Source organism: Phocoena sinus, chromosome 3, assembly GCF_008692025.1.
Source record: "Phocoena sinus isolate mPhoSin1 chromosome 3, mPhoSin1.pri, whole genome shotgun sequence".
Lineage (NCBI taxonomy): Eukaryota > Metazoa > Chordata > Mammalia > Artiodactyla > Phocoenidae > Phocoena > Phocoena sinus.
This window is the reverse complement of record NC_045765.1, coordinates 3,649,628-3,667,279: the sequence shown is the minus strand read 5'-3', so window position 1 is coordinate 3,667,279 and position 17,652 is coordinate 3,649,628. Positions and strand designations below refer to the sequence as shown.

Sequence of the window (17,652 nt, the reverse complement as noted above, 5' to 3'; positions counted from 1 at the left end):
AGTACTGGGCGCCAGCAGGGATGCAGAGCGGTAGGTGCAATGTGCTGGGACACAGCAGGGCACCTCTGGACACAGAGAAGCTTCCCCTTTACTCCATGTGATGTGTGCGTGTGCCTTTATGGAGCTTTCTGGTGAGCGAAGCCACCCGGCCCCAGGACCTTTGGTCCTTATGAGGAGCTGGACTGAGCCCTGTCTGGGCTGCAGAAGCCAAGCTCTGCCACCTCTGCTAGTCTGCTGGTCTGTCATCCAACGCAGCGGGAATCAAACCTGCCAACAGGCTGCGGGTGTGTGACGTTTATGTGCAACCTTGATTCAAAACGCAAAAACCCTAGGTAGGTGAGAGCAAACTATCAGATGCTTTTATTTACAGAGCTTTGTAGCGCTCTTTGGTTTTTTAAAATTAAATCTCAAGTGTATGAAAAGAGTCCAGACAGGTACAAAGCCTTATCACATGGATATATGCCTGCAGAGCAGAGGGCAAAGGATTTCATGTGGGGCTTCTCAGCGTAATCAAAATGCACGACTGTTCATTTGAAGATGTCTTTTGACCCAAGATAAGAGGGAAAGTTTGCCTTGGAAGTGGAGGGCAGAGGTAGGAACAGCTGGCTCCTGAGTGAAAGCCTGTGACTTTTTCAGAGCAGCAGAAACCAAACAGAGAAACGCTGCCCTTAATCTGGGGTCCTAATCTATCAGCCAGCCCCTCATGCCGTGGAGAGGCAAAAGGGAGTGGTGGGGACTGAGGCAAAACAAAGACGGACAACCTCAATGCAGCTTCACCACTGGGCAGTGCGGGTGCGTTTTCTAGAGAACCGACAAGATCAAGATCGGGATGTGCTGTTTCCTTGGTTTTAAGTGTTGGTAACTAATTCCAAATGTCTCAAACAGAGGATGGGGCTAAGCAAACCCATCTTCTTGCCTAATAAGGCCTGCAGGCCTCCTGTTTGCAGTCTTTGCCCTAAACCAGGTTCTGCAAAAATAGACATCGTTCCCCCCCTCCCCACTGAGTGCCCAAAATAACCTTCCCGGCCCTGACATGGCCAGACCTGCAGCCGGGTTTCACATTCTTTTCAAACCCATGCCCACTTCTGACAAATCACAAATAATGCTCCCACACCCCAACGTGTCCATCCACGCCCCAAGTTAAGAATTGCCGCACCAGCGTTGCCAAAGCCAAGAGTTGTTGAGCTTTGTTTCTGAGGCCTGTCTTATAAAAACAATTGTTTGTTTTCCAAATATGAAATCATCATTTAAAAACATGCATGCATCTCAGACAGCTTTCCCCTGACACCCTGCATGGGGGGCACACTCCGTTCCTCTCCCATGTGGGAGTCTGGGCCACGATGCCAACCAGAGGGAGGAGGCGTCCTCACTGACACACCTGCACCCACCGCGGCCCTCGCGTGGCTCCCAGGGCCCATTTCCTGGTCTGCGGAACAAAGTACCCCAGCCTGGGAGGCTGAAACAACAGAAGCTTGTTCGCTCTCACCTCTGGAGGCCTGGGATCAAGGGGTCAGCAGGGCTGGTTCCCTCTGAGGGCTGTTCCAGGCTCTCTCCCAGCTTCTGGGGGTGGCTGGCAGTCCTTGGTGTTCCTTGTCGTTCAGACACATCCCCCCAGTCTCTACCACCACCTTCATATAGCATTGTCCTCTGAGTCTGTGTCCAAATGTCCCCTTCTCAGAGTGGATTAGCCACCCCCGCTCCAGTATGAACTGAACTAATTACATCTGCAATCACCCTATTTCTAAATAAGGTCATATTCAGAGGCCCTGGGGCTTAGGACTTCGAGGAACTTGGGGCGGGGGAACAGCTCACTGTGTAACACTCCCTTTCTCCTGGTTCCCCATGATCCTCTCTGCGGGAATGCAAAAGCCCAGGCAACATTATGAAGTGGGAAGCCGCCAGCTGTCAGAGCCACCAAGTGATCTGAGGGGTTCAGACCGGTGGCTCAAGGGTTATTGTGCAGACGATGCGCCGGAGCAGGCAGTGGTCTCCAGGTGCCCCGGGAGGCAGCTGGCGCAGGCAGGCCGTGCCGGGCTCCACGCTGAGTTCCTCTCCCCACGGAGACTGGGCCGGAGGAGGAGAGGTGACCTGGGTCCTTAGAGCTGCAGAGGCGGGCGCGCGCGCGCGAGTGTGTGTGTGTGTGTGTGTGTGTGTGTGTGTGTGTGTGTGTGTGTTGGGCGGGGTGGTTTTGGCCAGAGTCAGACTGGGAGAAAAGAGGTTAAAAAACCCCCCGCAAGCCCCGCCCCCAGCGGGAAGCCGGAACGAGGAGGTCGGAGGTCAGGTCGGAGGTCATATGCTCTCCTCGTCCAGCAGCCGGGTGAGACCCTCGCAGATCCTGCGCAGGTGCGAGCGGTAGGGCTCAGCCGGGCCGTAGAGCGCGGCGAGGAAGTCGCAGTCAGCCAAGTGGCCGAACACGTGGTTGATGCGGCCGTGGGACTTGGCGGTCAGGTGCGCGCCCGCCGCCTGGTGCAGCAGGTCCCGGCACTCGAGCAGGGCGGCGGCCAGGACGCGCCGGTCGAAGGTGAAGTCCACCTGGTGGAAGCTGACGGCGGTCATGGCCAGGCGGCGGGCCTGCTGCCGGAAGCGCTGCAGCCGCGCCAGCTCCTCGCCGCCCAGCTGCCCGCTGCGCAGCAGGACACCCAGCTTCACGGCCACCTTGACCAGGTTCTTGACCACCTTCTGGGCCTCCTTGCGGCTGCGGGTGAACTCCTTAGTGGCGCGGTACAGCTCGTCCAGCACCTCGCTGCTGGTGTCGTCGATGAACGCGGCCGCCACCGCCCTGGATGCCATCTTGCTCAGGAGCTTCTTCTGGGCCTGGAGGGCCAGGCTCTTGGTGCTGAAGGTGTCCATCCGCCCTGCGCGTGGGTGGGGACAGAGACCCGCCGTCAGCCCGCACGGCCCGGCTGCCAGGGGCTTGCCTGGGCGGGCCGCTAACGTTGGCGACCACCGTCTTCCCAATCCGGGAAATGGGCACACGCCACCAGCCTATCTCCAGGGGAGCCTGCGTGCCCATTCCACAGACCTGTGTGTGCCAGGACTGGGTGTACAGAGCCGACCAGCGAGCCCCCGGGAACATAGCAAGTGCTACCGTCCGGGAAGCTGCAAGAGCCCACATAGCACAGGAACCCCAGCAGATCAAGAGGGCCGAGGCTGACCTCCTGGAGGAAGAGACAGGTGAGAAAATGGGGAGGGCATCCCAGGCGGGAAGATCCCCATGCTCCAAGGCCTAGAGGAGGGAAATTCCAAGTAGCAGGAGCACAGAATGGCAGAAACTTGTGAAAAAAAATAGCAAAACCTATTTTTAGGAAAAGCTCGTTTAAAAAATAGCATTCACACTGAAGAGATGATGACCCAAGGGACCCTAAGGGAATTTGTTTCTAAAAAAAGTCAAAGGAATTAATGTGTAATGTTGAAATCTGGGCAGGGCCTTCTGTTATGGTTTATTACAGGATACTGAATCTAGTTCCCTGTGCTATACCATAGGACCTTGTTGTTTGTCCATTCTGTATATACTCATTTGCATCTGCTAATCCCAAACTCCCAATCCTTCCTTCCCCTACCCACCCTCCCCCTTGGCAAACACAAGTCTGTTCTCTATGTCTGTGTGTCTGTTTCTGTTTGGTAGATAACTTCATTTGTGTCCTATTTTAGATTCCACATATAGGTTTTATCATATGGTATTTCTTTCTTTTTGACTTACTCCCCTTAGTATGAGAATCTCTAGGTCCATCCATGTTGCTGCAAATGGCATTATTTCATTCTTTTTCATGGCTGAGTACTATTCCATTGTGTATGTGTACCACATCTTCTTTATCCATTCATCTGTCGATGGACATTTAGGTTGTTTCTATATCTTGGCTATTGTGAATAGTGCTGCTGTGAACATTGGGGTGCATGTATCTTTTCGAATGAGAGTTTTGTCTGGATATATGCCCAGGAGTGGGATTGCTAGATCATATGGCAACACTATTTTTAGTTTTTAAGGAAGCTCTATACTGTTCTCCATAGTGGCTGCAACAATTTACATTCCCACTAATAGTGTAGGAGGGTTCTCTTTTCTCCACACCCTCTCCAGCATTTGTTACTTGTAGACTTTTTAATGACGGCCATTCTGACCAGTGTGAGGTGATACCTCATTGTAGCTTTGATTTGCGTTTCTCTAATAATTAGCAATGAGGAGCATCTTTTCATGTTACCTGTTGGCCATCTCTGTGTTTTCTTTGGAGAAATGTCTATTTAGTCTCCTGCCCATGTTTTGATTGGGTTGTTTTTTGGTTATTGAGTTGTATGAGCTGTTTGTATATTTTGGAAATTAATGGGCAGGGCCTTCTGAATCCCACTACTTGTGGTCCCTGGTACCAGCCCTGCAAACCCACTGTATCCTTGCTCTGAGTTGAGAAGGGGCTCAAGGTGAGTTATCACTGGCGGGGGGGGGTCCAGCTTATCATTCCCCTCATCCTGCAGCTCCATGAGACAGGGTCCCAGCCCAGCCCCTGGGCTGTTCAGGGTGGAGAAGCCTAGGTACCAATCCTCCTGGCCTCCTCACCCCCTTGAGTTTACAACGGACATCCTGAGACCTTAGTCAGGCCCTGAATGAGTCAGGGGGGCAGTGACCTGGGTGGGGGTTCCCCAGGGCCATTTGTGGGGTTTCTGGAAACGCATCACTCTGCTGATTCCTCTGATACAGAAATATTGACTTGCATCAGCTTCCGCCCAGGAAAGGGCCAGGGAGGTGGCCAAGGTGAATGGCAGGCTGGCTCTCTGGGAACAGTGACCAGGCCTCCAACCGCAGAAGCCTGGACCTCTGTCTATCCCTTATGTCTGACTCCTTTTGTCCCTCCTGCATGGCAGTCTTCCAGATCCCCCAGGCTCTGGAGGCTCCCCTTCCGACCACCTCCTTCCTGCAGCGCCAGAATTCTTCCTACACTGCACATCTGGGCTTAGCCCTTTCCTTGTAAGAACCAGCTGGCAGCTCCTCGTGGCTCTCAGGACCAAAGCCCACACCTCATTCCAGCCCCTGCATCTTCCCTGGTGAGCTCCTATACATCCCCCAACACCTTGGCCCCCAATCCCCTGCCTCTTCTCTGGTGGACGCATATACATCCCCCAAAAGCCCTGGCCCCTAAGCCCCTGCCTCTCACCCTCGCAGGTTCATCCCTCAGCTCAGCCTGGACACCACCTCCTCTAGGAAGCCACCCCCAAACGGACAAACTGACAGTGAGGCACCTCCTCTGAGCCACAGAGCACCCCAGGCATCCCTCATCACTGCTCCTTCCCGCTGGCTTTGCTTCTTCCGTGGTCTGCCTCACCGCAGGCCACGGGGGAGGTAATGGGCCTGATTCCTTAACCGCTGTGTTTTTGGAGGCTCCGGAAACATCTTCCAAATGAATGAGGGAGCCTGAGACCCACCCCCAGCCCTGACCCGCTGCTGCCCCAGGCTCTGGTGGGAATCCACCCCGACCCCAGCCTCAGGCCAGCCAGACCAGGAATGCCACGTGGGTGCCCACTCAGCCACAGGAACCCCGACAAAGCCCATCTGTGTGTGAGCTCAGACCCCGGGAGAAGTCCCAAGCCTCAGCCGCCCTCTCCCTGCCCACAGAGGTCAGGACGGGCCTGGAGATGAATGACCCAGTCTTCCCTGCTCCCACAGCAGCCCCAGACCCTGTACAAAGGCTGGGGCAGAGCAGGGGTGCGGGTGACTCAGCACCGCGTGGCAGGCCCTGAGCAGCGGCGTGTGCCCATTTCATCACTTCAGCCTGGTGTTGTAGTCGGCTGGTTGCCGGGTTGCATAAGAAATTACACAGGCTCAGAGAGGCTGAGCCATTTCCCCAAGGCCACACAGCAACACAGGGACTGCCTGCCCCCACCACCTCTGCACCCCTACGCTCTCTGCTTTCCCCACCTGACTCCTGCGAGTTGCCCTGAGTCTTGTGGGGCTGTCCCCCATGACAAAACCAGCCCCGAAATTTAGGGCCTGCTCCTGGCTCTAACCTCTTGGTCAAGCAACATAACTGCCCCGTGCCTCAGTTTCCCCATCAGTAAAATGGAGGATGGTGGCTGTAAGGAGGGAGAACTACCTCCATCCTAGGGCAGAAGCTTGTGACCAACCTGAGTGTCCCCCGGGCTGTGAGCTTTCCCCAGGCAAGAGGCTGGACGCCACTGCCTGGACTTCTGACCTTCAAGCTCTATGCCATTCAGCTCCCTGAATGTAGAGACCTATTTCTCTGTGATGTTCTCTGGAAAAAAAAGAGCAGCAGCAAGGAATAACTATGCTTCCAGGATGCCCTCTCACCTCTGTTTCTCTAGAACGTTCTATTCCATTCCCTCTACCTAGACCCCTCCCTCACCCATCACTCATCCCGTAAACTCATTCCAGTCTCAGAGTTACTGTCACCTCCTCCTGGAAGACTTCTGGATGCCCCAGCCTGGGCCAGGTGCCCCCTTGGCTCCCATGGTGCCCGGGGCATCCTCCATCACGGCCCTGAGTACCTTGGTTTCGGTGTCCATCTCCCTGGCCTGACAGCGTGGGTAGGGGCTGCATCTTTTTTTTTTTTTTTTTTTTTTGGCCGCGTCGCAGGTCATGCAGGATCTTAGTTCCCCAACCAGGGATCAAACCTCTGGCCCCTGCAGTGGAAGCACAGAGCGCTGACCACTGGACTGCCAGGGAATTCCCCTGCATCTTTCTTGTTCACGCCATGTCTCCTAACCCTAACCCAGGGCCTGGTACCCAGCAGACACCCAGTAAGTGTTTGTTGAATGTATGAGGGAAAGGATGTCTGCAAACGTTGGAACCCAGGGGGGGATCTCCCAACTCCCTGGGTCCAGCTCCCCAGTTTACAGATGGACAAATTGAGACTCAGAGAGGAGAAGGCCTTTCCCTGGATCCCAAGGACTCTGGTGCCCAGGTCTTTCTGCCTATTTGGTTGCTGTGTGACCCCAGGCAGGGTTCTGCCTCTCTCTGGGCCTTGACCTTCCCCTCTGCAAGTCCCGAGGTCGAGCATGTTGGTTCACAGGGGAAGCCTGTCCTGTTTACCAGCTTCAGGAAGAGCCTGGGCCCTCAGCAGCAGTACTGCCCCACACCCACCCTGCCAAACACAGAGGAAAAGGGGCGGGGGGCGGGGGCAGCTGCAGCCTTCCCTCTTGGCCTCCACACTCCTTGCCCCTACTCCCCTTGGGGCAGTCCCCAGACCTGTGACACCTGGACCAGCCCAGCTGCAATGGGTCAGCGGTCCCCACTCCCACCCCCCCACCCCCCCAGCCCCCCGCCGCTGACCCATTGTTCTACCAGAAACGCCTCCATCCAAGCAGCCAGACAGGGAGATGACTACTCTCCCGGGGGAGCATGCTGGGGACCAAAATAAACCCCAGCCTTCCTTCCTGCCAGCTGCGCTCATCCAAGTCCAAGGGCAGACAAGCCAGGAGGGGCCTGGCTGCACCAGGGCAGGCTTTCTGGGGCAGGCCCTTCCCAGGGACAGCAGAGGGGCTCAGACGGCCAGTGTCCCTGGCCCCTGCCCACCAAATGCCAGATCACCCCACTATCGTCACAGCCAGGAAAGCCCAATAAAGCTTCAAGGGCTCGGCTGGAACACTCATTCAGTGGCTCAGTGAGCACTTATGGAGCACCAGTTGTGTCCCAGGCACTGGGGACGTAGCAGTGACCAAGAGAGATCCCATCCCTGCCTTCCAAGGGACCCCAGCCTTCTAGACACCATGCCACCTCCTTATTACAAAAGAATTTGGGTGCCCCCATTTCCCTGAAATGGAATCCACAGGCAGTACCGTCTGTCTCCACCCGCTGGTATAAAAATAAAATTAGGGCTTCCCTCGTGGCGCAGTGGTTGAGAGTCCACCTGCCAATGCAGGGGACGCGGGTTCGTGTCCCGGTCTGGGAAAATCCCACATGCTGCGGAGCGGCTGGGCCCATGAGCCATGGCCGCTGAGCCTGCGCGTCTGGAGCCTGTGCTCCGCGACGGGAGAGGCCACAGCAGTGAGAGGCCCGCGTACCGCAAAATAAATAAATAAATAAATAAAATTAATATGTGGTGATAAAGGTGAGGGGGATTGTACAGGGAGGAGCTCTGGAATTTTTTATTTTTTTTTTAATTTTTAAAATTCTTTTAAAGATTTTTCTTTGATGTGGACCATTTTTAAAGTCTTTATTAAATTTGTTACAGTATTGCTTCTGTTTTGGTTTTTTGGCCGCGAGGCATGTGGGATCTTAGCTCCCTGACCAAGGATCGGCACTGGACCACCAGGGAAGTCCCTAATTTTTTAATTAAAAAAAAATTGTTTTTCAAACCCACGCCCCCTGTCAGTGGAAGCACAGATTCTTAACCACTGGACCACCAGGGAAGTCCCCGGAATGTTTCATGTTCTGTGTCTCCATCTGGGTCTACACAATGTAAAAAGTCATCGAGCTGGATGGTTACAAAGAAATGTGAATACACTAAAACCCAGAAAACTGTAAACTTTCAAAGGGTAACTTTTATGGTATGTGAGTTATATCTTGATATTTTAAAAATCTAACATTTCTCCAAGGAAGATCTATAAATGGCCAATAAGCAAGTGAAAAGATGCTCAACATCACTGGCAACTAGGAAAACAAGTCAAAATCATCATGATACATCACCTCACCCCCACTAGGATGGCCGTTTCAAAAAGACAGACAAAAGGGCTGGCAAGGATGGGAGAAACTGGAGCCCCTCATCCACGGCTGGTAGGAATAGAAAACGGTGCAGCCGCTGTGGAAAACAGGTTTTTGGCAGTTCCTCACAGAGTTACCACATGACCCAGCAGTTATACTCCTAGGTACCTACCCCAAAGAGATGAAAACATACGTACACATAAAAACGTATACACACATGGGCATAGCAGCATGATTCGTAATAACCAAAAAGTGGAAACAACCCAAATGCCCACCAACAGATAAATGGACAAACGAATTGTGGCCCATCCACACACTGGGATGTTATTCAATCATAAAAATGAGTGAAGCACCGACACTCACTACAACATGGATGGATCTTGAGAACACAGTGCTCAGTGAGAGAAGCCAGACACAGAAGGACCCACAGTGTGTGATTCCATTGATGGCAACCGTCCAGAACAGGCAAATTCACACAGACAGAAAGTGAATTAGTGGTTTCCAGGGGCTGGGGAGCAGAGAATGGACAGTGACTGCTAATGGGATGGGATTTCTTTTGGGGGTGGCAGAATGTTCTGGAATGTGAGCACTTTAAAATAGTGAATTTTACAATATGTGAATTCTATGTCATCAAGCTGAACACTTACTATATATATATATATCAAGTGTATATAGTTTATACCTTTGTGCCCCTTACTCTCTATTTTATGCCTCATTTTTTTTTTTTTTTTGCGGTACGCTGGCCCTCACTGTTGTGGCCTCTCCCGTTGCGGAGCACAGGCTCCAGACGCGCAGGCTCAGTGGCCATGGCTCACGGGCCCAGCCGCTCCACGGCATGCGGGATCTTCCCGGACCGGGGCACGAACCCGTGTCCCCTGCATCGGCAGGCGGACTCTCAACCACTGCGCCACCAGGGAAGCCCTAGGCCTCATTTTAAAAACGTTAAATAAATTGGGACTTCCCTGACAGTCCACTGGTTAAGACTCCCCGCTTCCACTGCAGGGGGTGTGGGTTGGATCCCTGGTCGGGGAACTAAGATCCCACATGCTGCACAGCATGGCCAAAAAAAAAAAAAAAAAAAATTTAGAAATCACGATTTGGCCCAAGCAGTAATACAAACAGAAATAAAAGGATTACAGGGACTTCCCTGGTGGCGCAGCAGCTATGAATCTGCCTGCCAATGCAGGGGACACGGGTTCAGCCCTGGTCCGGGAAGATCCCACATGCTGCGGAGCAACTAAGCCCATGTGCCACAACTACTGAGCCCGTGAGCCACAACTACTGAAGCCCATGGACCTAGAGCCTGTGCTCCACAACGAGAAGCCCCCACTCGCCGAAACTAGAGAAAGCCCGCATGCAGCAACGAAGACACAATGCAGCCAAAAATAAATAAATTAATTAATTAAAAAAAAAAAGAAAAGTATTACACAAGTGGAGATTTGCAAATCACTTCCACCTAGCCAGGCACATGGTACATGCTCAATACATGTTTGATTAAAAAAGAATTTTCCTGGGACTTCCCCAGTGGTCCAGTGGTTGGGACTCCGCACTCCCAATGCAGGGGGCCCAGGTTCGATCCCTGGCCAGGGAACTAGATCCCACATACTGCAACTAAAGATCCCACATGCAGCAATGAAGAGCCTGTGGGCCTCAACTAAGAACTGGTGCACCCAAATAAATACACAAAGAAGTATTAAAAATTTTTTTTCCTCCTTAAAAGCTCAGGCCCACTGCACTCAATGATGGAGTGCATCTGTCAGAGGTTTGCCCCATACAGGGCATCGCAGGGAACACGTAGCTACAAATTTCTATCAAAAAAGAGCTCCATCTTCCCTTGATTTACCCAGGAGTTGCATTTCAGGAAAATTCACTGAATATTGAAACCCCTAGTCATTGGTTTCTGGCAAGACATTAGGACGTTGTGAGGGCCAGGGGCTGACCTGAGCATGGCCAGACGCCTAGTGCCTTGGTCCCTGCCCCCCAAATGCTAGCATATCCTGTTGTTATCATAAGTGGGAGGGGGAAAAAATGCCCTCTGAATTTCCAAAACGGCCCCCTAAGAGGTGTTGCCCCTGATGGAAGGGGGTGGCACCAGGAAGCAGTGAATGTGGAAATAAACAGGATAATTTCAGGAACAGATAAGGCCCGGGGATGGGGGGCAGTGACAGCCAGGGACGGCAGGTGACCTAGGCTGGGTGGTCAGGAGGGCCCCTCCAAGGTGGAGCCCCTGGAGCTGGGACTGGAAGGACAGGGTCTGGGGGAGGGTGAGCCAGGCAGAGGGAATGGCTGGTGCAAAGGCCCTGTGGCAGGACAGTGCCAGGGAGGAGACTGGAGGCTGGTCCACAGCCCCCGAGGAGGCCACTGTCCAGGCCCTCCCACAGCTCTGAGGTCTCCCCTCCGTGACCTCAGACAAGCCCCAGCCCCTGGAGGCACTTTCCCATCTGTGAAATAGGTGTCTAGTCACTGAGTCCCTGTCTCTGCTGATTGCTGCCCTGCACCCCACATTCTTTCTGGAACCTCAGCCCTCTGTCCACGCTCAGACTTTCACCCTCTGCCAACCCCACTTTGTCTTTTTGACTCTGACCTTTGTTCCTGTCCCCAGTTTGGACACTCCAGCTCCCAAACTGGCCACAGATGGTGGAGCCTCGGGTTGCTCTAGACTTGGCAGCATCCTTTCCCCACACAGGCAAAGGTGGGCTTGGAGGGAGGGTGGGGTGGAAGCAGGACTGAATGTGAGCCTCCCCCAAGGGGAAGGGCACACGGCAGTGGACGGCACTGGCCCCAGTGGACCTCGTTCCTCCCAATCCCTCTGTCCCCAAACTCTGGAGCAGGGCCAACCTTCCTGCTCCCCACATCAATGACCTCCCCTCCTTCATCTCCCCTCTTGCTGTCCCTGCAACATGCTAGGCATGGTCCAGTCTCAGGGCCTCTGCCAGGCCCTGCCAGCTGGGAGGCCCAGGTGGAGAGACTCCTCCCATGGCCCCCCATCCAACCCAGGTCACAGGTGCGCCGGGGTGGTCCCTCAACCCACAGATTCCCAGTCCTGGATGCTAGGTGTGGGGGTGATGGGGATTCCACAGGGCAGAAGATCCTGCTTCCCAGAGTCCCCAGTGCCCCCTGGGTGCACCGTGAATGCTGCGTCCCACCCCATTCACTAAGCGCTGGAGAATTCTTAGCCACCAGCTTTCCAGGAAAAATAAATGTAGGCATGTAGGTACATACATATGTTTACCATAAATGTTCCTGACATAAAGGATGTGCCCCATGCAACTTACAGACGTAAGAAAGGATTTTGCACGGGTGAATTTCACACCCAACCGAGGCTCACTATGTGTTCTTGGTGAGTTTTGCCAAACTGGTACCAGTAGCCAATCTATACTTGCTACGGAGAAAGGAGAGCAGTCTGACACTGATGTCGCTGGATGGTCTCTTTCATACGAACAAGGAGAATTCGGATTTTACTCACTTATCAGCCAAGTGAGCGACTTCTTTGCCGAATCCGATGGCAGTTTTCGAATGGTGAGAGAATATTCCCTCAGTGCATTTGTGCTATTCGCAAGGAAGCAGCTAGAGACATGCCACCCTTTAAAATTTAATTTTCATTATTGACATTTCCTGTAGTTAGACCAAGGGCGGCAAATTCTGGCTTGCTGCCTGTTTTTGTAAATAAATAAATAAAGTTTTATTGGCACATGCCACGCCCATTCATGCCCTATTGGAACGCAGCCTTGAAGAGAGGCAACAGAGGCAGAAAAGCTGGCAAAGCCAAAAATATTTACTATCTGACCCTTTATGGAAAAAGCTTGGGTACTTCCCTGGTGGCGCAGTGGTTAAGAATCCACCTGCCAATGCAGGGGACACAGGTTCGAGCCCTGGTCTGGGAAGAACCCACATGCCACGGAGCAGCTAAGCCTGTGCGCCACAACTACAGAGCCTGTGCTCTAAAGCCCGCGAGCCACAACTACTGATGCCTGCGTGCCACAACTACTGAAGCCCACGCGCCTAGAGCCCGTGCTCCACAACAAGAGAAGCCACTGCAATGAGAAGCCCACGCACCGCAAGGAAGAGTAACCCCCACTCACCGCAACTAGAGAAAGCCCACATACAGCAACGAAGACCCAACCCAGCCAAAAATAAATAAATAAATAAATTTTAAAAAAAGGTTGGCCAACCTCCAGGTTAGATGATGACAGAACAATATATCAAACCCTGATTTGTAGCATTTGCCAATTTCCATGGTGTAAATTCTCTCACCACAGCCAATTTCAAGCTTCCAACTTGAACATGAAGTTGGGAAGAACTGCTCACCATCTCCACCAAACAGAAACACTAGACGAAAATAACCTCAAGAGCACAGATCCTTGCAAAGTGCAGTAAAATAATTAGAAATTAGGATTTTTGACCTTTGCTTTTTTATAAGTTGTGCTGAAGTATATGTCACATACCATAAAATTCACCCTTTAAAGTGTACAATTCAGTGTTTTTATATATTCACAGAGCTGGGTAACCATCACAACTATTTAATTCCGGAACATTCTCACCACTCCGAAAAGAAACCCCCTCCCCAACAGCAGTCACTCCCCCTCCCCCTCCCCCAGCCCTCTGGCAACCGCTGATTTACTTTCTGCCTCTATGGATTTGCCTGTTTTTCTTATAAAAAGAATCACCCACTATGTGGTCTTATGTGTCTGCCTTCTCTCACTGAGTGTCATGTTTTCAAGGCTCAGGGCTCCTGTTTTTTTTTTTAAGGATTTTTCTTTTTTTATTATTAATTAATTTTAGTTTTGGCTGCGTTGGGTCTTCGTTGCTGCACGCAGGCTTTCTCTAGTTGCGGCAAGCGGGGGCTACTCTTCGTTGCGGTGCGCGGGCTTCTCGTTGCGGTGGCTTCTCTTTGTTGTGGAGCACGGACTCTAGGCGCGCGGGCTCAGTAGTTGTGGCTCACGGGGCTTGGTTGCCCCACGGCATGTGGGATCTTCCCCGACCAGGGCTTGAACCCGTGTCCCCTGGATCGGCAGGTGGATTCTTAACCACTGCACCACCAAGGAAGTCTCAGGGCTTCACTCCTTTTTATGGCTGAATAATATTCCATATCTTTGAGGTTTCTTTTCTTTTTTTTTTGGCCCTGCCAAGTGGCTTGTGGGATCTTAGTTCCCAGACCAGGGATTGAACCTGCACCCTCGGCAGTGAAAGCGCCAAGTCCTAACCACTGGACTGCCAGGGAATCCCCATCCATACTTTTGTTTTAAATATAATGTATTTGACTGTAAGTTCATAGTATGTCATTTTTTTTTAATTTATTTTTTCTTCCAGTTTTATTGATAGTCTGTCCTTTTTAATAATGGTGATGTTAACAACAGGGTTGTGAAATTCCTGACAATACAGCAAGTGGCCCTCGTGAGCGGGGGTGGGGAGGGTGGATGCTGGCTTCAGCATGCCACTGGTCCACGGAGCAGCCCGCCCTCCACATGAATTCTTTATGTCACAACAAAGGGCTTCAATAATTGATGGGCCCCCTCAGCGGGGCCTCCTCCCTCAGCCCCTGCTGCAGCATCCCAGGGTGGCCTCAGGGGCTCCAGATCTCCGCCCACCGTGGCAAATGCCCCCACACTATTACCCTCTGCCAGCATGAGGGCACCCATTGCTTCCAGCCCTTTATCACCATCACTCAGACCTCACAGTCGGTGCCCATTTTGATATGGTAAAAGGGGGGGCCTGCTTTTCTCAGGTGGGGGGGCAGATACCAGTGGTTTTCACACCGGGTTCCCCAGAGCCCTCGGGGGCCACCCCAAGGATGGGCAGGGTCTGGCTCCCTGCCAGGCTGCGGTGGGAGTTGGGACACTTTCAACTGTGGTCAGATCTCCACTGAAGAAAGAGCTGGGATGGGGTGGGGGTGGGGGACACCAGTGGGCAAAAGTGAATGTTGGGAGACCATATCCCACCCCTCTACAGAGAAAGACAGGACAGGCTGAGGCTCAAGCTGAGTAAAAGGTTTTTCTTTTTTGGCCGCGCTGCGCGCCTTGCAAGATCTTCCCCAACCAGGGATCAAACCCAGGCCCACAGCAGTGAAAGCATGGAATCCTAACCACTGGACCGCCAGGGAATTCCCAAGTAAAAGATTTTTAACAGCAAGTGGAGGAGGCTGGAGGGTCACCTGGCAGGAATGTGGATGCAGCCCCTACATGAGTCCTGGTTCCACCCACTTCGCACCGCCCACAGCCTCCATCTTGGTCCCCTGGCTCCTGCCCTCGCACCCTACAGTCTGTCCTCTCCATAGCAGCCGCCAGAGGGCGCCAGTGAGCACCCGAGTCAGGTCCTCCCCCTCTTCTGCCCACAGCCCTTCAGGGATCCCTCCTCCCTGGGGGTAAAAGCCCAAGTCCTCCCCATGGCTCACAAGACCCTGCACGACCTGCCCTGTACCTTCCCTGCCCTCCCCTCCTCCCTCTCTCCCCCTCGCTCACTCTGCTCCATCCACACGGGTCTCCTGGCTGTTCCTCCAACACACCAGGCATGGTGCTGCCCCAGGGCCTTTGCACGACCTGTGCCCTCTGCCTGGATTGCTCTTTCCCCCAGGTCTCCATGTGGCTATTTCTTTCTTGCCATTGAGCTTCAGCTCAGATGTCACCTCCTCAGGAGGCCCTCCCAGATTCCCCCATCTAAACTAATTTCCCCATCAATCTGTCTGTCTCTCTACTCCTTCATGCAATTACAGCTAACCCTAATGACTTTTCTGGATGAATGTCCATCTCTCCCAACCCCAGTCTGTGAACTGAGTGGGGGGTGGGGACACCAGACGGGCCTTGGTCATTGCCAGGTCCTTGGCGCCCTGCACCAGGCTTGGCTTACAGTAGGGGCTCAGAACCAGTTGTTGAATGAATAGATGACCTCCCAGCACTAGAGGGACACAGAGTCAGATATCTCGTCCAAGGGCCCCATTGTCCAGCCAGGGAAACTGAGGCCCCGAGAAAAACAGATATCCCAAGGTCACACAGCAGCACAGCACGAACCCTTCTGGAAGGGGCTCCCCCACTGTGGACACTCCCCAACCTCCACTGCCCCATTGGACAGAAGGGAAAAGTGAGGCCTGGAAGACGGGGCCTTAGAAGATCCCAAGTACTCTTGGGCCAGAGGTGCCTCTGTGAATCCCTCAGGTGGTGGGATTCCAGGGGAAGTCGTTTCATGGAGGGGTGTATGTGGGGGATTCTGGGGTAAAAGCCCAAGTTCTCTGTAACTGGGCCAAGTCCTGCCTGTCTCTAGGTCCCCATCTCAGTCTATAACACCTGGGGCTGAACCTGAACAAGCATGTGTCGTTTCTTCAGCATCCGCCTCTGGGGCTGTTTCCATGATGACAGATGGAGTTTTGTCCTAGGCACCCTCTGGTGGCCCCATTTGACAGACAGGGACACTGAGACCTCCTGAACCCATCACATCAGATCACCAAGCAACCAAAAGGCCCCTCCCCTCCCCAGGCCTCAGATGAGGAAACAGGCTCAGGGGGCACCTGACCTGCCCAAGGCCACACAGCAGAAGGGGATACGACAGAGCCTCCAATCTGCACCTGCCTGACTGGTTTCTTCACTTAGGGACCCCTGCCCCTCATCAGAGTGGGGTGTGAGCGCCTGACTCGCCCCCCTCCAAGAGGTCTGGGCACTCACCTACCACCTGCGTCCCAGGCCACCAAGCCTGCCAAGTGGGAGAAGCTCAGCCCAGGTGTTCGCGTGGCTGGGGCGACAGTTCTTTGTTCCAGTTTCCATAGGTACAGCGTCCCTGGGCCAGCTCCTCCTCTGCCCCTCCCAGCCACCCAGCCGCCCAGCCCTGGCCTGGCAGTCCCTTGGCCCAGCCCATCTAGGCAACTTGTTATGTTTTAAAGTTGGCGCCTGTGCACCTGTCATGGAGGTACAGGGAACAGCCCGTGCAAAGGCCCTGAGGCAGGATGGTGCCTGGCGTGTTGGTGGAATGTGGAGGCTGTGTGGCTGGAGCAGAGTGAGTGAGGGGGAGAGAGGGAGGAGGTGGAGGCCAGGTAGAGACTTGCAGGGCCCACATTCCTGCATTTATTTCTGGAAGCTGCCCTCACCCCCAGGGAGTTATGACCCTCAGACAGGAAATTGAGGCTTGGAGAATTGAATCACTTGTTCAAGGTACCAGTGATGAGTGGCAGAGCGGGAACCCAGGTTTGTCTGATTCCAAGGTCTGAGCTTGGGCTGAACCAACCCAGCCACTGGGGTGAACTGCCCCTCACCCTGCTATGGCACCCCCCACCCAGGGCATTCACCTCCCCCAGCTGGGCTCAGACCTGCTCAGGAAGTAACCTCAGAGGCCTGTTTACAGCTGGGGCTGCTCCTCCTCCAGGAGAGCCCCCCAGGAGAGAGGAGGTAGTGATGCATGCAGATCTGGGTCAGGTCAACTGCCAGTTACCTCAGCGATGAAGGTCCCAATTCACAGCTGGCAAAACTGAGGCCAAGGCTTCAGGCCACTGGGGAGCTCCCAGGTGGCCAGTCTGGGTGGGCCTGGCTCTGACTGTCTCTGCTGCCTGGACCAGCCAGAAGTCTCACTCATTCCCACCTCCACGCCTTTGGCCTGGCTGCCCACCAACTAGAATGCCCTCCTAGCTCTGGCGTCTGGCCCTGGCACCTGGTGCCCTGCACTGTGAAAGGGGGCAGAGTCCATCAGAGTCCTTTTGTTCGGGGGAGGGGGTGCTGGTCCCAGAGCACCACCCCAAGCCAGGGTGGGCAGTTCAGACCCAGGATGCCTCCCCGTAAGCCACACATCAAGAGAGTGACAGGAAGACAGAGTGAAAGGGAGAAACGGAGAGGGAGAGGGAAACAGACATAAGGGGGGTCAGGGACATAGGGGGCGAGAGAAACAGAGAGGCCAGGTGGCCCCCGAGATTGGGGGGCGCCCCGGCACCGCTAGCTCACCTGCTCTCTGAGACTCCGTCGTCAGTCCGACGGTCAGGGCTCTGTCCGGCCGCCTCCGAGGGGGCTTTGCTGTGGCCGCGAGACTCGTGTCTG

General features: G+C 53.9%; 1 protein-coding gene across 2 annotated transcripts in view; it reads right to left on the bottom strand.

Annotated features, from left to right (window-relative positions):
- TNFAIP8L1 (TNF alpha induced protein 8 like 1) overlaps positions 1-17,652 on the bottom strand; it is a 20,344-nt gene extending 2,692 nt beyond the window's left edge. Inside the window, exons 1-2 of one of the 2 annotated variants that reach the window (XR_004349317.1) lie at positions 17,560-17,648; positions 1,487-2,855 (exon numbers count right to left, since the gene is read on the bottom strand). Coding sequence is in view for 1 of the 2 variants with exons in the window: in XM_032627914.1 (XP_032483805.1) it covers positions 2,290-2,850 (561 nt within the window). In the remaining variant the exon portion in view is untranslated. Of the gene's footprint in view, positions 1-335; positions 2,856-17,559 lie in introns of those variants that run through there. The other variant, XM_032627914.1, reaches the window with a different exon arrangement.